This window comes from Chamaea fasciata, unplaced genomic scaffold, assembly GCF_029207755.1.
Source record: "Chamaea fasciata isolate MVZ Bird 193981 ecotype frontalis unplaced genomic scaffold, bChaFas1.0.hap1 SCAF_9, whole genome shotgun sequence".
Classification (NCBI taxonomy): Eukaryota; Metazoa; Chordata; class Aves; order Passeriformes; family Sylviidae; genus Chamaea; species Chamaea fasciata.
The window spans coordinates 24,367,155-24,391,662 of record NW_027094094.1 but is presented as its reverse complement, the minus strand read 5'-3'; the positions used below and the strand labels follow the sequence as shown (position 1 = coordinate 24,391,662).

The 24,508-nt window shown below is 40.1% G+C and overlaps 1 protein-coding gene across 1 annotated transcript; it reads right to left on the bottom strand.

The window, feature by feature from the left end:
* Positions 1 to 2,044: 2,044 nt before the first annotated feature.
* BMS1 (BMS1 ribosome biogenesis factor) lies at positions 2,045 to 24,241 on the bottom strand. The gene is made up of 23 exons (XM_066191531.1): positions 24,047 to 24,241; positions 23,543 to 23,786; positions 22,972 to 23,162; positions 22,523 to 22,602; positions 20,905 to 21,093; positions 20,274 to 20,416; positions 18,918 to 19,039; positions 17,983 to 18,179; positions 17,130 to 17,266; positions 15,818 to 16,650; positions 14,929 to 15,030; positions 13,835 to 13,992; positions 13,238 to 13,319; positions 12,308 to 12,384; positions 11,087 to 11,269; positions 9,501 to 9,689; positions 8,720 to 8,900; positions 8,163 to 8,221; positions 6,179 to 6,301; positions 5,006 to 5,153; positions 3,950 to 4,125; positions 3,287 to 3,448; positions 2,045 to 2,574 (listed from the first exon to the last, which is right to left on the bottom strand). Exons 2-23 carry the CDS (start codon positions 23,716 to 23,718, stop codon positions 2,338 to 2,340), a joined length of 3,945 nt encoding a protein of 1,314 aa, XP_066047628.1. The 5' UTR covers positions 23,719 to 23,786; positions 24,047 to 24,241; the 3' UTR covers positions 2,045 to 2,337.
* Positions 24,242 to 24,508: the final 267 nt, after the last annotated feature.

Sequence of the window (24,508 nt, the reverse complement as noted above, 5' to 3'; positions counted from 1 at the left end):
TCCATGCTAAAACCAGGCCAAAAGCACTGGGAGAGACTGCTGTTACTACTAAAACCAAGATTTATTTAGTGTTTGGGGACAAAACCCAAGTATCTTTGTTAGCTGCTGTGTGTGGTTCTCCTCAAAAGCAACATTAACGTTTCTCCCAGCCGTGCAGGGGCCGTTGCTACTTTCAGGCTGCCAGAAATTCCAGCCTCCTCACGGAGCAGGGCTCCCTGGCGCTGGAGCCTTCCCTGCAGAGCTGTAAATCCAGGGAAGCGGGAGCAGCCGGCAGACGAAGGCCCCGACCCGGCTCCCTGCGCCGCCGCCCTTCTCTCCGCAGGGCTCACAACACACACCAGCTCCCATCTCCTACCCGCTGCTTATTAAACTTGTCTTCATTTAAAACAAGTCTGTTAAATTTACGATATTTTTCTCTCCCATCGAAGAAGGCTACCTAAAGGAAACAAAGTATAATCCAAACCCAGTATCTTGTTCCATCTTCCCAGCTGTATCATCTTCTTGCTCGGTTGGCCGAGTGCTTCTCCACAATGAATAGAAGACTGAAGTCCACCATTTTTGTCTCCATTATGGATAAACCAGATCTAAGTTATTTTTCATTACATGCAAATAGCAACTGTGAAAACCTAAAGTCAAATGTTGCAGTGGTAACTTCTCAGGCACACAGAAAACCAAATGCTTGTCACATGTGAACAGATGGAAGATGCAAACAACAGCACCTCAGATAGAAGTTTGCTCACAACAGCAGAAAAACAGGGTTAATAGGAAACACATCCTTGATGGCTTAGATTAGACCTAGCCTGGCACAGCCGGACAGAAGCAGAAAGAACCCTGCAGAAACAAAGTCATGGCAAAGCATCCTGAACTACTCTGTGGGGCAAAATGCCAACAATTTCCTTGTAAATCTCTGAAGGCAGCAGTTGTCTATTCAGCAGAGACTCTTCAATTATTCAAACATAAATCATGTTTTCATATTCACGTGACCTCATCTGAATCTCACAAGGGAAAAAAAAAATTACTGACAAATTAATTTGAGTCAGGCGTCAGCCTAATATCATATAGACAAAGATGGATGCATTAGAATTTCAATGTCGGTAAACAGAACATTATGAGATTAATTAAGAAAATCCCAATATACTAAATGTTTTTTTAAAAAAATCTACAGGACCATTCAACCAAAGGCTTTTGTGTGAGGCAGTCTGATTCCCACACGGGATCTCACATGAGATAGCAAATATTACTACAGTGTAATAATAATGAATTGCAGCTTGATGAAAAAGAGTAAACTTATGCAGGAAGGAGACCAAGAAATTACTGATATTATCTGCCCCACTGCCTGTTTGAGGATAAAATATTAAAAATAGGTATATCATAGCAACTACTTGATGCCATACATGGCATAAAAAAAATATTCTGCTGCTCTTCCAACAAAATGATCGTTGGAAGATGACAGCCTTCTGTCATGCAGAGAAAAACTTCAACTCTCATTTAATTTAACAGGATTGAAACCATCTACCACCTCTTCTCTCCATTCATCTCAAGCCTAACAATGTACCATGAAACCAAGCTGGCTGGACACAGGAAGATTTTCCCAAAGGAAGCAAGTTATCTTGTCAGTGCTCACCCCACAGAAAATCACAGAGTAGCTATACACATTTGGAAAGGTCTGATGCCCTTTGCCCAGAAAGCTGCAGTCAGTGAGGGATCTACTGACAGCCCCAGGGTGCCAAAGGTGGCCAAGTAACACAAAATCTGGAGGCAACACTGTTTTGAAGATCTGCTTAATAACCTAGTGAGAAGTGGAAAAAACTGAGATGCTTTCATGCAGCGGCAAATGATCTAAGCACAAGAGTGAGCTAGTCTGATCAAAGATAAAGAATTTCCAAAACTCCTACCCAGTAACAGTTGATCTTCACACCTTTTAATAAAAGATTTGCCAAGGGCAAAATTTAGGTAATAGCTCAAAGGAAGGAATGTATTTGGAGACATTCAGGGGAGTTTTCTTCCACTGAAATCCACTAAGACAAAACACAAAGAAACAATATTCTGTAATTGACATTAAAATACTTTATTGGCTAGACAGACTATGCTGTATGCATGGAAACATACTGAAATACAAAGTCCTCCAGAATGCTTCTGTATAAAAACCACAATTCATACTTCTACATCTTATTTATATACATTACCAAATGTATTCAAGAGTGTGAGTAAGGTCATATTTGCATTTCTTTCATCTCTTGAAAGCACATCTGGTGTAGTCCAAGGCCTTTTTGTTTCTTCAAGAGAAAATTGCACAGCTACCCTATTTCCTCATTTGGCCTGAAATCTGATGGAAGTTTACATACTCTTCTCTCCCTTACTAGATCCTTTCAAGCTTGACTTCTGCCTCTTTTTCTCCCTTTGTCCCAGTATGCGATAGACTTTTTTCTTAGCCTCCTTTTGCCTCTTGAATTTCTGTTCATCCTCCTTCTGCTTAACTTTGAGATATTCTTTAAGCTGCTCCCGATGCTTTACTTTGGCTTTCTTTATCTTGTAATTATTCACTGTACTCAAAGCACTGAGCAGAGCTGATATCTAGAACAGAAAACAGACAATCAGTATACAGGCAGCTCAGTTTTGGTGAGCAAGAAACAGTGTAACCTCAGCAGAGACACACATAATGAATCAGAGAGTCAAGGCAAGTTCCTAATTATCTCTGCACCTGTTACCCAATTTCTAAAATGGTTTAATTATTTATCCTGCTAGGAAGTTAATCAAAGCTTTAATTTTTGTGAACTCTGATTTTGGTTAGACAGCTCTTAAAAGGCTATGCCTAATTGCTACTATAGAACACTTAAACTACAGTTTGGATCTTCTTGCCTCTGCAAGCACTCTAATTCTCAATTTTGGAAGCAGAGTATTTGCTTCAAATCCTGTCTGTGTTAATAATGCATGGCAATGACAAGTGAAATAGAAAACTGCAGCTGCCAATTTAAGTCACCCATAATATGAGAGCACTAAATCCAAGTGAAATACCTTGCAAGTGCTGTGACAAGGACAAAAGTCATATTTAGGCTCCAGGTAACCTACTAGTCTAAAAAATAGACACCATCCACTCAGTGACAGTTCCATATACGTACTATGTGTCAAACAGGAACAAAACTAATCGCAGGTGCTCATTTTTCACTAGGAACATATATATCTTTAGCATTAGCAGGAGATTCAATTGCCAAAATAATAGTTAGTAAAGCTTTAAACAACACATTTACCCTTCAGGAGTCCTTGTTTCAGAGTAAGTGATAATTACCTTCTTTTCATGAGGCTCCCTGATAACAGCTGGTCTCCACTGGTCTTTTGGAGTCTTGCCTTTCTTCTCAAGATTCTTAGGTTTGTTCTTAAAAGGCAGTGCCTTCTGCAGTGCTTTAGGAATGTGGAGCTTATTGAAATGCCTTTTCTCCCTCACAATAGGCTAAAAGAACGAATATAGAATATATATAAGACTCGTGATATTAAAAAGCTTTTATTTAGCTTTTCATCTTTCAGCAAGAAAAAACCCCCACAAAACAACACAAACCAAAAAAGAAATAGACACCCCTCAAGGACCGCCCCAAACCAAAGAAACCACAAAAAACACAAACCAAAAGTAAAAACACAACGTCCTCTGACATCCTTGGACTGAACTCTAAGTGGTAGGTTCACCCCAATTACTACAGCAGAAGTCTCAGAAAGCTTCTGGAAAAGACTTCTACCCTGCAGATTACTTTATAAATTCTAACTGACCCACAACAATCTGCCCTCAACTGTTTCGTTTCCATCTCATGCCAGGACTGTGCCTTGGGGATAAAAATCTAAAGTCACACACGCATGTGTATGAACATGTATTTATACTGCTCTTAGTTTGCAGAGGTCTGAGACACACTGCAATTTTGACTGGTTTTAAAAAACAAAACAAAATGAAACAGAAACATACCTTATAGAGAGAATCCTTGTTTTGTTTCAGTTTGATGCCTCGCTCATACCTCAGCTGGCCTGTTGTCTTCATCCCACTCCAAGTATCTTTCTCACCTGCTGGTTTCAGCAAGGATGTTACGGGGTTATAAAACGTTGGGACAGAAACAGGATACCAAGTCCGCACAAAAACAATATCTGAAAGAAAAGAAAGAAAAATGTTACTTGCCTCTAAAAATATGAAATGAAAAGAGTTCATTGCAAAGATTGCCTGAACAGAACAGATACTACCACCACATGCTAGCATTGTGTTTGGTATATAGATGAAATGTCTTCAACTTTGATGGTAAAAGCAATGCAAAACCCCATGAAAGCAGGAACAGCACACATTCCTGAAGAGCAGGCAGCTGAATACCATCCTGTTCATCATTCGTCTTCAAGAACAAGCAACAGAATTCATGTATGTAGATGTGACTGTATAATTGCTGACAAAACCAATTTTGTTTTCCTTTGCCAATTTTTATAAAAGAACTAACTTGCTTTTATTTTGGACTATCCATGATTTTGGTGTGTTCAGGAAAACAGGTCATATAAACCCAAGTAAGTATAAACTCATATTCTCAACATCAGAGTGATACTCAGCAAACACAGGAGATCCTCTGCATAATTTCCCCAAAAGGCTACAGAAAGAAGTTAACTGGAATTACAATGCCAGTCCTTGAATTTCTCAGAAAAGTGTCCTTCTAGCACTTGTACCACTAAATTCAATTCATCATGTTCAAGGTAAAAGGCTGTGTAAAGCACTAAAACCATGCTGTGTAAAGCATTAAAATACTTGAAGATACACATCTTCAACTCAAGCCTTTTCATCTGCATACTATATGACTCCTGAGTATAAGTGGAAGAAATCCAGCATAAAATATACTTCTTCTAGATTTCACTCTGCATGTCACAAGGTATTGCTTACTCTATGAATTCACATCTCAATTATCAGATCCCAGAATTCTGAGACACGGCTTGGCACTCTGTGAAGAAGGATGAAAGTTGTGTGATAACTTACATGCAACGTGCAACTTACCACTCATCAGCAGCTTGTCTTCAAATGTTGCTCTGAAAGCACCCACGGGAGTTCGGAGGGCCTTTTTGATCTGTCCTCGGATTCCGCTCACACTGCGGATCGCTGCACCTTCAAACTTAGCCACTTCCAGCTGAGAGTTAAACATTCCCTGAAAATGTGAATCACCCATCATCACTCAAGATGCCAAGTCTCTCTCTGTGACCTATGAAGGCCACAAGAACAGAATTCCCATAAGCAGATCTTATAAAGAAACAGGAGGAGCAAAGCACTGTCTTTAGACTATGAGTGCTGATCGTACCAAAAACCCACTGAGCTGACTTTAGGTGAGCTACTGAAGGCAATCTACTTTGTCATATATCACAGGCAAGGTTTCTAAGCATTAAATACACATATTTAAAATTTCAAAATAGAACATATCCACAGAAGCTTTACAGTTCTCCTTTAAACTAAGTTGCTGGAACACAGGGTACCTTAAAAGGAAGCAAGCTGCCTTAAGTTGCTAGTTCTGAGATTCTAATACAATACAGTTCTTGAAGGTTTGTGCTTCTTTTATATATCACAAGAAAAGCAAGGAAAAAGATCTGTCTATGCCTAGTGCAAATACTTGAGTGCTTCATTGCTGGGATCGCTGCTCAGCTGCTTGCTGCCACAAATGCAGAATAACCTAAGCTCCCCCTGAGCCTGAAAGCCCAGCTAAGCCCATCAGGAAGGTCAGTGAGCATTCACTTCTGCAACACTTCTTCCCCCAACACTTTTGTAACTGTAACTGAGAAGTCTTAAGCACTGCTAGAAGTCTCCTTTGACTCCAGAGCTGAAATTTGGTGGGATCAGACTGATTTACATCCTCCAAAGGTGTCTGCCACTGCTAATCAGTGGGTTTTAGGAAGGAAGAAGTGGGTGGGAAAGAAAAAAAAAATAATCACACTGAATGTGAACCAGGAGACTGTTCCAGAATTTTTGTGTGGTTAACAATAATTCATATTCCTTAGCTAGTAATCAATACCTTTAGAGATCACATGGAAAGGAGCTCAAAAAACCACAAGCAGCTCCTGAGATCCAGAATAGCACACAACAATAACTGAGAACTTCTGCCTCAGGAAAGACAATCCCAGGTTGCGTTCTTTCCTAACATCAGCACATCTGGTTTTACAGTATACGTACCTATGAACTTACCTTAATAAAACAAGTGTTCTTAAAAATTTTGAATGGAAAACCAGTTAGCTTTAATTTCTTTACAATAGTTATGGATTTATCTAAATCGAGCACAACTCCTGTCGCAGCAATCCGGAAGTCAGGCTGAAACATCAGAGATGAAAGATGAAGAATGTGTATTTCTCAAACAGTGAAGACACCATTTAACATCACAGAATCATAAAATAGTTTGGATTGGAAAGTCATATAGATGACTTCTAAAGGTCATCTAGTCCTACTCTCCTGAAGTGAGCAGGGACATCTTCCAATAGATCAGGTTGCTCAGAGCCCCATCCAGTCTGACTCTATTTCCAGGGACAAGGCATCCACAACCTCTCTCATCAATCTGGTCGTGTTTTACCACCCTTGTTATAAAAAACTTGTTCCTCATATCTAGTCTAAATCAATCCTTTTAATTTTAAACCATTTCCCCTTGTCCTATCACAGCAGGCCCTGGTAAGTTTATCCCCATATTTCTTTTAACCCCTCCCTTGCTCTGCTGCTGGTGCTGCTCTTGCTGCAGCCCAGGATGTGATTTGCTCTCTGGGCTGCAAATTCACGTGACCACAGCATGTCCAGCCTCTCGTCCACTAGAGTCCCCAGGTCCCTCTCAGCCGGGCCCGCTCTCAATCCCTTCACTGCACAATCTGTATTGACACTGGGGGTTGCCCCAGGTCTGGTGCGGGACCTTGCACCTGGCCTTGTGGAACCTTACGGGGTTCCCCCAGGACCGCTGCTCAAGGTTCCCCTGGACAGGATCCCACTCCTCAGACACGTCAACCACGCCACTCAGCTTGGTGGTGCCTGCCAAACTGCCTGTGTCACAGATGGTCAGTGCTGATCAAACAGTGCTGGTCCCAGTACAGAGCCCTGAGGCACACCACTGGTCACCACTGCACATCAGGACATAGAGCTGTGGACCACTACCCTCCAGACGTGGCCATTCAACCACTCTTCTCCACTGAACAGTCCACCCATTGAATGAATATATTTCCAACTTAGAGAGAAGGGTGCTGTGGGGCACCTGGCACTCCACATTTCACTTTCAAGATTCGGGATTTCTAACCTTGACAGAAGTACCATAGCATGAAAAATGCAGATTGACTAGTACAGACATTAGTTGAGGTGCTGCCGACATAACATTCCTACCATTCACTAATGAAATTTCCAGAACTGCCATTCTAATTACCTTGGAAACAATCTAAAAGTCCTTGTGATCTACCTCGCTATGTTCTCTTTATGAAACGAATCTTACTCAGACAGAAAGTCTGAAAGGAGAAGTGCTCTGTGCACTGCTCTAAGATACTATATATTATGCAAGGGACACATGATGAAAATAGCCTTCTAAAACATGTAAAAAGACAACTGTGCAACAGCACTTGAAGGCATATTTTAGGAAGGGGATAATAATCACCACTCTGATTACTGTTAAGCTCATTACAATGCCATACAAAGCTTTCGTTACCAACTGTATGCAAACATGAACCTACTTTTGATTAATATATATATCTAATAAATATCATATCAGATAAATACTACATTAACACTATTTAAATTGGAATTATGGAATGGTTTGGTTTTGAAGGGACCTCAAAGATTACCTCATTCCAACACCTCTGCCATGGGGACCTTCCACTAGACCAGGCTGCTCACAGCCCCATACAATCTGGCCTTGAATCCTTCCCAGGATGGGGCATCCACAACTTCTCTGGGCAACCTGTGCCAGAGCCTCACCACCCTCACAGTAAACAAATTCTTCCTGAAATTTGTAAAACAAAAAAATAATCCTCTCCATACAGTTTCCCACCTCAACATAATACACCTTTCAAAAGCTTGAGTCCAACTACTTTCTTAGTTCCTACACTACACTGCTTTATCATAGTGTAAACCTTCTTCCCAAAATATATATATTTTTCCCAAATATTCATAGAAAGCATTAATCAACATTCTCTGGTAACAAACCTACCGTTGTGCCACTGACAGACTGAACTGCCAAAAATCCTGTCCCCTGAGGAGTGATGGGCCCTAAAAGAAAATTAAATTTTAAAACTTCCAGAAAGTTTTACTACACAACATCCAGCCCCTATTTAAATTCCAAAAGCTTAAAAATACATGACAAATATACTAAATGAAGAAAACCAAAAGTTTAAAGCATTCAAACTATTGCTCACATTTAAAGCCCCATAAAGGAATGGTTAACAAGAAGCTACTCATGCAAGGGCTGGGCCCGTAATGTGTGCAAAGTCTATCTGCACACAAATCAGGTTCTTCTTTGATATGCTACAACTTAGCAGAATGCTCAGAATTTGACTAAAAGCCAAGCAATTCAGAAATCATTTCAATAATCCACAAATATTAGACAACTGCCTATTCTCCCATCCTATCTGGCGTTATTTTTTTGCTCCACGAGGCAATTTGGAAAGACTTCCCGTTCCAAAAGCTGTATTTCCCGACACACCCTGCAAAGCTGGAGACTTTAGCAGTGGTGGGGTGGCCCAGGGGAGCAGCCCCAGCAGCGCTCACCCCAGAAGGCGGCCCCGCAGTGCATGTGCTGCGGGGTGTACTTGAGCAGGCGGTGCCGCCCGTTGTGGTCCTCGATGTAGAACATGGGGATGGTCTGGAAGCGCCGCCAGCCCAGCGACAGGATCAGCGGATCGCGCGTCTTCAGGATCTTCTTGTACCACCGGTGCTTCTTCAGGCGCAGCTGGTCAGGAGAGAAGGTGAACCATGCTACTGTACAAGCTGGCAACAGTGATTCTGAAATTCTTCATTTTCAGGAATGACTGAAAGCAACTTCCATCTACACTAGAATTTTTTATACACTAAGTTTTATCTTTGTTTATCTTCAGACATTCTCACTAACATTAGGTTGACTGGGAAGATCAATATTTCACTCACTCTGAAGTCATGTGTGCATGCATACAAGCAAGTATTATATTGAAAATTTATTTATATATGTGCTAGTAACTCTTCTGTGGTCACTTGTATATAGATCATGAAGGTCAGAGTACAATTAATGTTTGCAATTTAGCAATCACAGTATCAGACCTCAGTCCGGAGACACCTCTGCAGCTGAACATTAAACAACAGTAACCTTTTCTGGTTATCCAATTAAGCCTGTAAAGATCTAGGATCTGCTACTGTAGAATTACACTTTGTGGCAAAAGCAAATTCCCTATTGAGGAGACAAGGATGGAAGTTTCTCTCTGTGTTTACTGTATTTTCAGTACACAGGAAACAGTAACTCCCTTCAGACACCCTGAAGCACACCTGTAAAAACGCACTCAGCCCTTTGGCTACGTACCTGTACATAGCCGACATTTCCTTCGCTGTTGCCTAGACCACCCAGGATGACAGGATAATGAGGATCAAAATTCAGGACAAATTCACAGGGCACATTCTCAATCTCTATTCGAACATACATCCCAGGCCTGAATCCCTCATACTGCACTCTGGTCTCATCATCTTGATCTTCAAATTCTGTTCGATTAAGCTATGTGACAAAGAGAAAGCCAACACATGTTTCACAAAATTCAAGTATTAACAACATGTTCGTGAAGGGTCGGCTCTATTTAAAACATGCTAACATTTATACAAACCTTTCTGGGTAAGATCTAATAGGTTTTGTGACTTTTTATTCAGAGGATCTCTGAATATCTCTACCACCACAAAGCCCTTCCAATTTGAGATCCCAGGTGGGGCTGTTAAATCTTCTTGAAAAACAGTACCCAAGAGAAGCAAATGACCAAGTGACTTCTGATACACCTTTCACTATGGTGACTTTGGATTTTAAGATACAACTTTCAAAAGCACATTTTTTGATTTAGGAGCCCAAGTACCATTTAAAGCTAATGACCTGATCTTTAAGGTGTCACTTTATGAGGATGCTGCACTCCGATCTTACTCAGCAGCTTAAAAATACTTTTGTGCATCCTCACACTGTACATCATCAAAAGCTCTTCTGTACCATATGGTAAGAATGTAGATACTGTGCAAATATTTAAGAAGATATCCTCGTGAATAACAGAAGCCTCACCCTCCTCTTGTAGTTGCTGACATTTAGCTACCCATAAGACACTGATTCTTTCACTGGAATGTCCTTTACCCTTTAAGTGCTCTCATTACATCAGCATACCAGAGCTCATAGTATCCTTTGTGACAGTGGCTAATATAAGCAGGCAAGGATTAATTCAACAACTATTTAGGGCAAAATTTTGTCCAAAGACAAGACAGTAAAGTTATTAACAATGTAAGGCAGTGTTCTCCCAAGTCAGTCAAAATAGGAAGCTATTTTTAAACTTACAAGTTCTTATGAAAAAAAACAAAGGCCTGGAACAAAATCAACACCTCACATTCTGGATACTGAGGACTTCTACCACATGTAGAGAGGAATGGTCATTAATTACTTTTTCCTCAAAATAACTTCACAGTTGGATGAAAAAGACTGTCACAGGGAATTTACTTATCCATTAACAACAATGCAAAAAATCACACTGAAAATAATACTAAGAAAATATAGGGCAGAAATTAATATGAGGAAGATTTTCACCTTCCTATACATAAAAGGATGACTTTTTTTTAAAAAACTTTTTAAGCAGTTGAAGTTTAGATGATACATCCTGACTTATTCAGTGATTCAAAGTATGGTTAAATATTGCACTCAGTTTAAATTAAGCTTTCATTTGTTTGGCTTGTTTTCCTTTCCAGATAACAGAATCAAAAAGTTCAAACATAAAAAAAAATCACAAGCTTGTATTTCTTTGTGTGTACTTTCTGAAATACCTCCTGAACATCACCAGTGTCTCCAGGAAAAAACCTTTTCGTGGCAAACCCTGAGGAGTATTTCTGAAGACATATAGCCAGATAAACTGTCAATTTAGGAGATTGTACCTGTGCTTGTTTATGCATTTCTTCTTTAAGATCATCAAAGTATGTGGCATCCCCTTCGTCATATTCTGCATCAAACATTTCTTTAAGTTTTCTTTTCTTGTCCATGCGCTCCTTTTTCTTTTCCTCCTCCTCAGGTTCTGGTTTGGACATCTTTTCATCTTCCTCCTCTTCTTCACTTCCAGACTAATCAACAAAGTCAAACATGTAAAATGGTTCACTGGAAACAGCTCATTCTGATCAAGAGTTTGATAAATATTATTAAACAATACTTCTATAGATATGATTAAACAATACTTTTTTATTGTGCCAATTATTAGACACTTGAAAAACATTTCAATTTGAGAGAGATTAGTAAGTTATGCATACAAGGAGACAACTTCAGCAAGGACCGAAAGATTTCATGATCTAAGCATATTCCTTTTCACTGACAAAGCTTTTTTGACTAAACACCATTTTAACACAAGGGAACAGACCCTAGAACTGACCTACCTGTTATTCTACAGTTAATATAAGCATACATAATACAGGAGGGAAAAGCAGTAATTGTTGATAGTATTGAGCAATACTGTGCTGGAAGGCAGCACTCCAGAGACCTGTGAGGAGGAAGTTTGTTCACAGACCATTTGAAAACTGACAAAATTTTGCCATTACCCTCAATTTTATAACGAAATGCAAAGCCATCAAATTGCTCAGTCCAAAAAGAAATTGATTTTTTCAGTTTGTACTGTCATAGACAACGACAGCTCTGTTCTTGGAAGATACCCAAGCCACAGCATAAAATTGCTTCCACCAACCTCCTTTATGCAGATAAGAGGAATGAACTAGGAAACTGGGTCAAGTTTCCACAATTTGTTGTGTTTAAACAGAGTGCTATAATCTTCTGCATCAGATGAGATGACACAGTACAAACAGCTATGATTACATTTGGTTTTAAAATACTTCTGTCATGCCTCCAGATCCTCCAGGTCTTGATTAAGCCTGACACCTACTGTTAAATAAGTGAGGTGACTTCTACATAATTAACTATAAACAAAATTCAGGCTCAAGCTAAAAACATGCCACTCTAAATAAGGACAGTAATACACATACCCTTTCTTTCTTGTTCCCACTGATTTCTCTCCTATTCGTTCTATGAAGACTATATTTATTACATAGGATGCCTATCACTTGATAAGAAACTCACACTTCTGTTGCTAAAGAACATAAAAATGCAGATCAAACCTGATCTTCTCCAGCAGCAGCCTTTCCTTTGTGCACAACCCCAGTTTCCAGATCTTCAAAATCTCCATACAGCTCTTCTGCAACAATGAGCACCCAGGACATGTTAGTTAACCATTCTGCACATCATCTCTCATGTGTTCAGTACTGTGCATTTCTCACTGCTGCTGTGGAGATTAGTTTCAGTTCAAATATTTTTGAATCCCAGCAAGTTTTATACATTTGTTCTCCCCTTTCTACAGCTTCAGCTGAAAATTCCCAGCTAAACTCAACGTGGCTCTTCCTTTATGCTTTCAACAGCCTTATGGTTTAAAAAATGTAAATGAAGTTTAGATCATCCCAACAGACTCCCAATACATTATTTTGCACTCTAAAGACACAAGACACCAGCAGAGCAACTGAGCTCCTATGTTTAATTTTTTTAAAAAAATTAAATATAGCTGACAGCTTTTAGGTTAAAAACATATGCTTATAGAAACCTGTTAAACCACAATCATTATGCATGTAAGATACAGTCATATTATTAAATTTGTTTAAGTATTTCCTAATTAAGGAAAAAAAACAAACCAAACAAAAACAACACCTCCAAAATATCTGAAGATAGATCTCACTTTTCAGCCAAATGTGAATGGCAAGTTTGTCTTCCCAATAAAGAATAGTTTCTGTTTATTTCTACCATGACTATCCAGAAGAATAAACCATATATGACAGATCAACTCAGATACATAATTCAAAGCTGGCATGTCCAAGTTTTGAGACTAAGGACTCCACTTTGTAATTTAAATTACATATTCTATTTGAAATTACATACTCTATTTGAAAAAAACTGCAAGCATAGCACTAAGGCAAAATACTGTATATACATTAATAAAAAGTCATACTTTTGTTAAAAATCCTGTATACATGAATCATTTTTAGAGGTGTTACACATACCATCTTCCTCCAACAGCTTTGCTGCATCTTTATCATCCTCCCACTTTCCAGTAACAAAGCAGTCTCGAATACTGCTCATAACCTGCAAAATAAGTGTCATTGCCTTGCTCAGCTGCAGCTTATCATCAACAGAAATGTTCCCCAAGACATTCACCACTCCCCCACCTCAGAGACAATTCTCACATGCACGTCCACATCAAGACATCATTACCAAAACTACACAACGCCTCCCCAAAAGCAGGATTGTGAGCCCAGTTTAATTCTTGCCCAAAGGTCTTTGCACTACCAAAATCTCTCCCCTACATTATATTTTTGCTTGGGTCTCTCCTGCTTTTTACTTTCTGGTAAATACAGAACAAACTATTATCCACCAAATGTTCAAGTGAGCCAAGCATTAAATTGATTTACTGTAACTTGCCACTCTTGTAAGAACAAACCTTGGAATCTGTTACTTAGAGTGAGCAAGCAGCAGAATCTAAGGCACTGTGGCCATGGCTCCCACAGGTCTGTTCCAGTAACAACTCAGCCATACTTTACGAGACACAGCCATGATAGAACCAGGCAGGACATGTAGAAGCAATTATTCAATGACATCACCTCTTCTAAATCCCAATCTTGAGGCTTTTCTACCAGAAATTTGGAGCAGTCAAGAGCATTGGCCTTCTGTTTGGATGCTTTGTCTGGACGGCTGACACGGAACAAACCTCCGAGTTCATCATCTGCATCCTCGCTGTCCTGGTCCTCATCCTCGACAGCTAAACCAAACACAGAGGCTGTGATGATTTCTCACACACTACATGCATGAAATTCATTGACCACCTCTCTCCTTATGTTTCCCAACAGCTGCAGAAGTTTGAGGAAATAAAAGAACCAAGCTGGAACAATTCTAAATGTAAAAGTCTGAAGAAAAAGGTAACAACTGATCCAGTTGTTTTCATAACTGGAATTCTCTAAAAAAAATATTGCCCGATAAGTAAATGGAGGATGCTTGTTCAGTATGACAAATTGGAACAATACCAAAATGATCTGTGAACAGGAAAGACATTAAACTTGCCTGTAAATTAAGAATATCAGACTGGATAATCTGTCAGAAAGTCTTCCCACACCTGCACTGTAAAAGGTTTATAAAAGCCAAATTCTCATCATGTTCTACAAAGGTTCTGCACATTTGTACAGTCAGACAACCACTGGAAAAGTTGTGAATTAACAGGACAAATTACATAAACAGCAGTTTTCTCTTCCTTTTAAGCCACCTATTTTTTCCTTGACAAACACCTGCCACTAAGTCATGTCTAAGAGACTCTTCCACAGTCACTGTGAGACAGAAATTCCTGAAATCAGCCAACAAGACAACATCCCTTTATGAAACACAATTACACAATGGGTTTGCATAATATCTAGCAGATGATTACACAAATGACCAAACCTTAAAGGTTTGGAAGAAATAACTGTACCAGAAAACAGGAGTAACAACTGAGCAGTCTGGAAAATGAACTCAAAATGCCTTTTATGGGAAAAGTAAAAACTGTCTTATTACAATTATTAGTGAAAATGAGCATCAGCAATTAAAAAGTCCATTAACTCTCCTCAAGCCTCCCACCAAAAAACAATGCTCAAATATTCAGACTTGAAAGCTTGGTAACAGCTAAAGGCCACCATATGTTGAGACAAGTTTCCAAAGAGATCTGTACCTGTTCCATAAACAAGTTTACGGAGATTGGGGGTTGATCGCTGCTGTCTTAGAAAGGCCTCAGCTGCCTTCTGTGTCAGGTCCTCTTTCCATTTAAGTGCGCCTGAAAAGAGAAAAAAATCACATTCTGTCTCCAAAAAAGAATGAGGACCAGAAATTACAAAAATAATTCAAGTAAGTACATGACAAGAGGCTTAAGAAGTGTAGACACAACCCACAGTTTCTTTTTCTCACACTCCATATATACACAGAAACAAACTGGATCACAAATTATAGCATTGATTTTTTTTAAGACAAAACTTTAAAAATTTACTAACCACAGTAACAGATTTGATCGTGTTCATGATGATACATGGCTTCTTCACAGACTCACAGAAAGGCTGAGGGTGGGAGAGACTTCTGGAGGTCTCCATGTCCTGCCCCACTGCTCAAGCAGCCTCACCTAAGGCAGGTTGCTCAGCACCATGTCAGGACGGCTTCTGAACACCTCCAAAGATGGAGATACCTGTTCCAGTGCTCAGTGTTTTAGTAACACTCCCCCAAACATGTTTTAGTCTTTCTAGATGTGATAGAGCATCATAATTTGTTTTACACACATAGCTATAAAAATTAAAGAAGCATAGCAAAATCCATGAAGTTTTGTTTATGAAACTCCGTTTCAGAGGAAAGAAACCTGACATTGCATACTACAACGTAAATGAAAGGCTTAACAGCAACTATTTCAAGCTACCCTAACTTGAAGTTCTGCTACCTAAGAATTATATATAAATACACATACACACACACACACATATATATGACAGGCAACATTATGGAGTATTTACTAATTATATCCTTTAACAATTAATACAACTAAAGTGGACAGTAAAAATTAAATAGTTATAGTCTACCTGTTGTGTCAGCAGAAAGATCTATTTTTTCTTCATACTCCTCTTCCTCTCTCAGCAGATTCTCCACATCATCACCTTCAATATCTACAGTTTTAACTTTAGTCTGCCTAACACTATCAGCTTTCTTTGCCTGACTCTGCCGAAATCCATTCCTATTTGACTCTTCAGCTTCTAATTCCTCATGTGATTGTCTTTCATCATCACCCTCTTCAACGGAAGAGTTCTCATCCTCAGATTCTGATGCCTCTTCTGCAGTGCAGTTTCCAGAATCTGTAGTGAGCACTGCTTTTCTTTTGGGACTGTGCTCTGAGATTTGTGATTTGGTTTCTGTACATTCGCTATTTATATCATACTGCTTAGATTCAGCTCTTTTATTTGCATCCTCGAATTCACTATCTGAGCTTTCACCTTCACAGGTCCTTTTTATGTCCCCCTCCTCCTCTTCCTCCTCCTCATCTTCCTCCATCTCACTGTCTTCAGGGGCAGTTTCTTCTTCTCCAGAGCTCATCTCCAGATCATCATCACTGTCTGCAAACGCTGGTAGCTCATTCATGGCTTCTTCCTGAGCCACCTCTGTTTTCAGGCGCTTGGCTCTCCTAACTGCCACCCCTTCCCGTAAGAGCACTCTCTCATTTTCCTCCTCAGCATCATTTTCATCATCACCATCACTCCCATCTTCAGACACTGCTTCTTCTTCATCTTCTTCTTCTTGGTCATCTTCCTCATCACTTGCTACATCATCATTTTCCTTCTCATCGTCTTCAAACACGGCCTTCCGACGAACTCTTCCAGTCTTCAAATCCACTTGCCTCTCTTCTTTTGGCATCACAAACCTGTTTTCCCAAAGACCACATTTGGGGTAAAGATGGTAAAGTACAAGAAAATCAGAACGAAGCCTCGTGTCAATATTTTTGAACAGTTCTACAAATTTTCTTTCAAGCAAAGTGAAGCTATGTAGACCATTAGAAAGGCACTGGCATTCTCTAATGTCTCTTTATTCAAGAATATTGAATGTTAGAGCCAAAAACAATTCGAAGAAATTTCTTCATTTACCATGGAATGAATTCAAACAGAAATGTTACTTGTATCAGCAAGAAATTCCTGGAAGGTAGGACTACACTGCTTGCAAAACTTTCTAGTACCAATTATTTCTATCCCAAAATAGAGTGTGGCATATGAGTAATCTCAGAAGAGGAAGAATCAGACAATATGACATTTTACTAGCTGTGCTCTATTGAGAATTTTTCCTAAATTAGAGCCTAAAATTAGAGATTCATTCATGCTCCAACACTGCCTAGCATTCAAAACTTACTCTTGTCCTACATCTTCTGAACCCAAGGGTGCAGAGTCCATGAAGAGAGAGACCTTGCTTGATGCCATCTTAACATCAATGGCTGAGTGTGTGGAGATGAGGCTCTGAACAAGTTCATGATTTGGCCTCACTTCCTCCTGGAAAAACAGGATTTTTAACTTTTCAGTTAAGTTGAATAAAGAAATATCTAATGAGAGCCATCAGTCAAAACCAGCAGAAATATGCATATGCAAGAAAAAAATTGCAGAGCATTTTAAAGAAACATTTTCTCAGAACAGAATAGCAAGGTCTCCCTTCTCCTCTTCCCATTTCAAGAGTATCTACAATATCAACCCAAGAAAAATTAAAGAGGGACTCCTTCACAATATGCAACCACTACAGTAAATACCAGCTAACACATTATTATAGACCCAAAGGCATTTTAACATTCAGCACAATACAGGGGAAAAAAAACTGAATTCAATTTGTTGGTAGGCAAATCTTTTTTTTTTTTCCTCCCTCTGACCAGTCAAATCCTTAGTCTTCTCCCAGCAATCATTATGCTCTGCAAAATAAGAGTGGTAATAGTCCAGCACCAGGAGATTTCATAAATCTTAGGTCAATTATTTGGGAAGTTATTACACAAACTTTAGGTACTTAATATTAACTGATCTTCCCATGTTTTGTACAATAACAGATAATAGAAACATCCCTCCTCTGAAATCCCTGAAGTTGAAAACAACTAATTACCCACTGTGGTTAGATAAGGACTGATTATTTTAAAGAAGCTTATTTTTAAACACTTATTTTGGCTTTAAGGATAAAAACTACGTTTTTTCCAAGAGAATTCAAATCACCACCAGAATTCTTTTACCTCTTCTTTTTCATGAGCATGGCTTCCACCAAGGTCAATGTAAACAGCATCTTTATCATACACAATACCCCCAACTCCTGAAAGAGGGGCATAGACGAGCTTCTCCTTCTCGTTTAAGGAACGCTTCTTCTGCTGCTCAGGGAGAGCACAGGGGTCTGGCAGGAAACTCACATCACTTACAGTGAAGTCTCCCACACCTGAGGGGACACACAATAGGAAGAAAAGTTTGCACAACGTTTTGATTCTGAAATTTGTGCAATTCACTGCGACCCACCCGCAGCCCCCCAAAAAAAGAAAAAAAAAAAAGGAAAAACAAACCAACCAAACCCAAACACTGAGGCATTCAATGATTCATCAACAGCTCTGTCCCTAACATCCAGTTCCTCTGCCTTACCACTGAATTTAGAGAAGTACACATAAATTCACTAGAATCCTGCAAAACCTTGTTTGTTTCTTTGCTCGTTTTCAAATGACAAAAACAGCAACTCACTTTTCAGAGTAGGTCTGTAAATTCATTATTACAGTATTTCTCAATTTAAACTTTTTAATCATTCACTTAAAATACTAAATTATTCTATTCTGACCATAAGAAATATATTACATACTTTTCTAATTTACATCATTCAAATTTATTTTTCGTTATTAGGGCTGATATGTTTTACATTTTAAGCACCTTTTAAAGTGATACACCTTTGAAAAACTTTAAATACTGTGAATAATGTGCTTATCAGTGCAACAAAACTGCACAATTAAAAGCAAAATTAATTACAAGATTTATTTTCACAAAAACGTGCATTATGAAAAAAACCCTCAAAAACATAACAGGTTAGAAAGGTGAAAAATCTGCCGTATAAACTTTAAAGATACAGATAAATTCAGCTATGTTGTATATCACATATCAGTACAGAAAGAGTTCTAAGACTCTGATAAATTACCTGGCATATGAATTTGACTTTTGTTTTTTAGGTGTGCTCCTCTCAGATATCCATACAGTGATATCTTCCTGTCACATTTGGGATTGAGTCGAACATCCTCTGGGTTTGTCAGCTCTTCCATTCTACTCAACATTTAAAATGACAGTTAAAATATCCAGAGTCCCAATGGTAACTTTTGAGAAAAGATGATTTAAGAAAAGAGAACATCACTGCTGCCATTGCATGATCTGCAGACTCTAATAATCAAAACTGAATTATCATAAGAAAGAAAAATTTCATGGAAAAATGATCTTCTAAAAACATTTTGGATTTGTATTTCAGAAGTTGTATAATTACGTTCAACAAATTTCCAGAAGGTTTATTGAACCTTCACTGAACAGGTACTGCTTTCTTAGCACATTTTAACGACTCTTTATCGGCTTTGCACACACAACCCTCCTCTAATCAATTTCACCATTAGAAAGCAAACAGCTGAATGTCACATTCCCTGCAGTCACACAACACCTTCTTTTCACTAACAATAGTGGTGAGCAACACAAAAGCTACCATAGAAGAAAGAGTGTCTGTTTGCAGGCAGAGGAGGGGGATTCTCCTTTCTACACTGCACATGGGAGGCTCACAGAGCCAAGGAAGAGAATGGGGGACACAACCCAACTGCAAATCAGCTTAAAGCTGACCCAACAATCATGAAACTGCAACACTTACAGCAACCTAAAACAACGTTACTGAAAAACTACAGAATGTGGGGGTTGCATTTTCCCTCTCTTTGCTTTGTGTATTTTGCAGGACTTTGCACGTTGCTTATCTACCTCTCTGACAAGTTTTCCTGAAGAGTTAGAGCTAAAGAAGAGGAACATTCAAGCCACCTTGGTTTATTGTGGGAGTTTAGTCGTAGCTGCAAGCATTCTGGCAATAAAATATGAAGTTGAGGTAATTTCTCAAGCAGGCACAGCTGCCATCAAGATTAGTTTCATGTTCCAAAGAGACTGTGAATCAAATGCTATACAGGGAGATGGAGCAGAAGGGAAATTCCAGGGAACTCAGGACTAATTCACCAGCCGTTGTTTAATCACTAGAACGCTGTTTCTTTTCCACAGAAATTCACTATAATCACCAACAGGCAGGATTATTTTAACTAGCCTGTGTTTCAAGAGTCTTTACAATATACCAGAGGTGCGATCTGACACAAGTGAAAACTGAACGGCACAAACCTGCAGAGGCGCCTTCCCTTCCCAAAGCCACTGAGGGAACACCAAACACCCAGCACACACAGAGCTCAGGGCTAATAGCACAGCTTTTAAAAACAACCAGGTGCTAGCTACGCTGAGAATGAAGAACAGAGAGAAAAACACACACCTGTCTGCAAGAACATACGGGTGAGACGTTTGCCAAGTGAGAGGCCGGAATTTCATAACTGAGATAAAACGCCCCAAATTGTGAATTTCCTGCTTTTGATATTCTCCATGAACCATCCCAGACAAATAAAACAACTTAGCACCCTAAACACATTAAAAAGACATAAAAACATATTAAAAAATCAATTTAATAGCCATAAAACTAACAACAAGAAAAAAAATAGTAATGCAATTCTAATTGTAAATCTTAATTGAAAATTTCACATTACAATTGGTTCTGAAAGATCAAACTAAGTGGTTTACTTCAACATGAAAATTATCCCCTAAATCTAAATGGAAAACTATTCACATCCTCAAGACCTCATACAGACCCACAAGCAGATCCCCCTTGCACAGCACCTGCATAACAGACCCAGTAGCAAATTTAGCAGCTTATCACACTGGGACAGAGAATTATCACATAAGTATTTTAGCAAGCAGAAGAAAAATGAAACAATCTGATACAGTATCAACATCATTCACTTACCTATTTAAAAGATGTAAGAACATAATAAACACTTAAGTATTGACCCACTTTTAATTTAGCTTCCATAAAGCAAAATATATTAAAAAATTAATGTTAAACGTCATACCGGATACACTTCAGTCCAGAATCTGTGCTTTAACTTCTTTTTAGTCTTCTTTAATTGTTTGTTGTTCTTGAATGTGTCCAAGTGGGTTAGAACTCCCATAATTTTGGGAAAGCCATGTACCTGGCAAATGTTCAGGAATTCAAACGTCTCCATCTCAAATCCAAAGCTGGCATCAATGAGCATTAGAACCTGTAAACACAATATTCACATTTCACTACAGCAATACCACAGTGCCCACATGAGCTAATTTCACAGCTTTAAACTCTTAAGCTTCTCAGGAACCAAAATTTCAAAGAAGGTTCTGTACTTTATTTTCATATATCCTGAAAACAAACTTTGGCTTTTTATCTGAAGTATGGAACTTGGCTACTAAAGATGTTCTAGATGCTCTAGGAATGCAATAACATTCAGTATTAAGATAAGATCTGAACAAGTGTTTACCTGGTGAATTTAAAACATGCAAAATTGACTATCTTCCAAGATTTTCAGGAACATCTTAGAAAATTATTAGAACTCTTATATCTGTGTCTTGGATACACTAATGCCACTTAGGCCAAATGTCTTAGTAAAATGAAACCAACTTTTTTCCCTTGTTGCAATTGCTGTTACACATCACTAAAATGCACTGACACAGGGAAACAGCAGCCAACAATCACATAAAAATGGAACCGAAGTTGGTTTAGGGTCTTAATGATAAAGAACTTAAAGCATACAGGAACTGATGACAGATCTTCAAGCACTGACATCATCTTAGCCCCCTAACAATAAATCCAAACAGATTCTCAGCACCACCATATGCACACAGAATCCAAAACATCCACCAAATATACCAGCAGAAGCATTTGCACTGTTTGGTACATTTCCCTTATTCAGCAGAAAACATAAAAGTAGAAGAATATCTAGATCAGTGTACAGATGTATTTAGATATTTATATAGTTAATACTTACACAAGGATCCTAACACCTAGTCAGCTGTGAATAGTATACTCCAAATCCACATGTAAAGTAAAATTCTAAACAAATAGATCATGCACTGGATCCCCAGGATCAGTCAATGTAATCTCTTGATCCAAAAGTTGCAAGTAAATTACAAGTGACCACATCCCACTGAAATCAGTTATATTACTACATGAAGTTCTTCACAGACAGAGACCTCAGAGTCCATTAAAAAACCCAACTAGTAAATTAACACATATTTCTACTTTGAACATTAGTTGAAAACTTCTTGACTAAAAATCATTTTCAGATTTTATATGGTTTAACCAAACCCCATAATGAGAAGTCATTGTGTCACCTTGGCTTGCTATAATGTCTTCCACTAAAAGTTCACGAGTTGCATTAGCAACGAAGTTCAGCAGCATTTCCCTTCTCTCACATCCTCCCCACCACCACACACAGACACTTTACTTTTCCCCACCCCCAAGATGAGGGAAGTCCCAGAGTTGTTCCAGAACATTAGGTGTGTCAAAGAGCTCAGTCTTGTTCTCTTTGAAACCAAAGACAATTTTGCCTTTGATAGCAAAAAATGTGTAGAGAAATCAGACACTGCTGCAATCCAGTGAAAAGTAGTATTTTCAATATCAATTATAGTAGAAATCACATTCTATTGTTAACTCACCAAATCAGCAACTTTAGCCAGGTCAATCATTGTGTTAATGTCACATCCACATTCAATAATGGTCAGCCGGCGTTTTTTACCTGAAAACAGAATTAAGCATCAAAAACTGAAACAGAGGGAGCAAACCAATTTGTACAGTTTTCTTTTCAGATCACATTCCTGAAGTTCCTCAGGGTATCTGGGACTCACATTCTGGTCTAGCAGGTAAATCATCCAACACCCATCACTGTAGAGGGGTCTGTTTTTACCTGTTTATAGTTCTGCCAAAATATGATTTTTTAATTTAAAATTATCAGATTTTTTTTTTTGCTGTATGTATGCCAGATCACACATCCAAATGATTCCTTCAAAACGACCAAAAATTACGAGAACATGAACATATCCAAGCTCTCAAAGCAAGACAAGAAGCACAAAAGAAGCATTTCCATTTCTCCCATCTTTGTTCTCACCTGAAACAATTGTAACAGGACCCCGGATTTCAACCAGCTTTTGCCTTGTGAAGTTCTTAATGAGACACTTGATTACAGTGCTCTTCCCAACCTTGGGAGGGCCGACCACAACCACCACCACGGGAGGTGGCTCCAAAGGAGTCCGATCAACCACAGGAATGTGATGCTTTTTAGTCTTCAGATCCTGCGTTCTGAGAAGAAATTTGTAATAAATAAATACAGGAACATCATGGACAGTGACAGTTACTATTTGAAAGTCTTCACTATTTGCAAAAGCTTTTACACAAAGGTTGAGCACAAGCACAGATACCAGGAACTCCCACTGAGTCTAAGGAGCTGATCAGTTTTCCTACTGATTAACACAGTGTACAGTGTAACAGAGATGCACAAAGCCCCCCACTTCTGACACACAAATAAACGACAACGTGACTGAGTGAATGACGAACGCTGGGCACACACACCAGTGAAAATCAGAGTCTGTGCACTTTTACATAAAGTAGCAAAGAAAGCCCAGGCAACTCCCACCCTCCAGCCGCCTCGGCACACTCTAGAGCCAGTTCCCACTTCTCACCGATGGAAAGTCCTGGCCATCCGCACAGCGGATTGGACAGTAAAGGCTTTGGGGTTTCTCTTCCGTGCATTCTCCTCATCTCCTATTCCCAGGTCATTGAGATAACGTTTCCTTTTCTTCTCTGCCTTTGGCCCGCTGTGCTTTGCACGATGCTTCTTCTTCTCTTTTTCCTCCATCTTACTCGTTCAACAGTTGTTTACAACCAGTTAAGATTCCCAGTTCCTCCGTGTGATACCGGGCGCACCTGGCACAGGAAGAGAGCACAGTTAGCACAGGGCACGCGTACACAGCACAGCAGCCGGAGAACACCGTGCAAACACTACCAGACCCAAAACTCCTTCACGCCCTGTACTCCCGGCCCAGGGCCGCGGGCACCGGGCAGCCCCGGCGGTGCGGCCGAGCGCCGGCGGCCCGGCGGCGGGGAGCTGCCGGGCACACCGCGGGCCCTCAGCCCGCCACGGGCTCCTGCCGCGGGGCCGCTCCCCACGAGCACCCACCACGCACCTGTGCCGTGCCGTGGGCCCCGGTCCTGCCGCTCCGATGCTGTCCCTCCGGCCCCGCGCTGTGGCCCCGGGTCGGGTGCTGTCCCCCGGCCCCGCGCTGTGGCCCCGGGTCGGGTGCTGTCCCCTCCGGTTCGGACGCTGTCCCCCCGGCCCGGCGCGGCCCGGCCCGGCCCAGCCGCCCGGTCCACGTGTGCCCGCACAGACCGGCCCGTTGCGGAGCCACCCTCCCGGAAACAGCGGCTGTGCGCGGAGTTCCGGGCGCGGCGGCCGCGGCGGAGCGCTATTGCCGGAGCACACGGTGTCCCTCAGGTAGCGGGTGGCGGTGGCGCCGCGGGGCTCGCACCGGGAACGGGCACCGGGAGCCGGCCCCTGTGAGCGTGTTGAGGAATAAATTACTCTCCTGCAAACTCCGTGAAAGCCCGGAGCGGAGGAGGCGTGGGGACCTCGGGCTCGGGGCAGCCCC

Bases quoted from the DNA above. Each gene is read 5' to 3' on its own strand.
- BMS1 (XM_066191531.1), bottom strand. From the start codon at position 23,718: ATGGAGGAAAAAGAGAAGAAGAAGCATCGTGCAAAGCACAGCGGGCCA. The intron at 8,901-9,500 runs GTACGTAGCCAA...TCTCCTGACCAG, and splicing joins GAAATGTCGGCTATGTACAG to CTGCGCCTGAAGAAGCACCG. The intron at 5,154-6,178 runs GTAAGTTCATAG...TCACATTTTCAG, and splicing joins AGAACACTTGTTTTATTAAG to GGAATGTTTAACTCTCAGCT.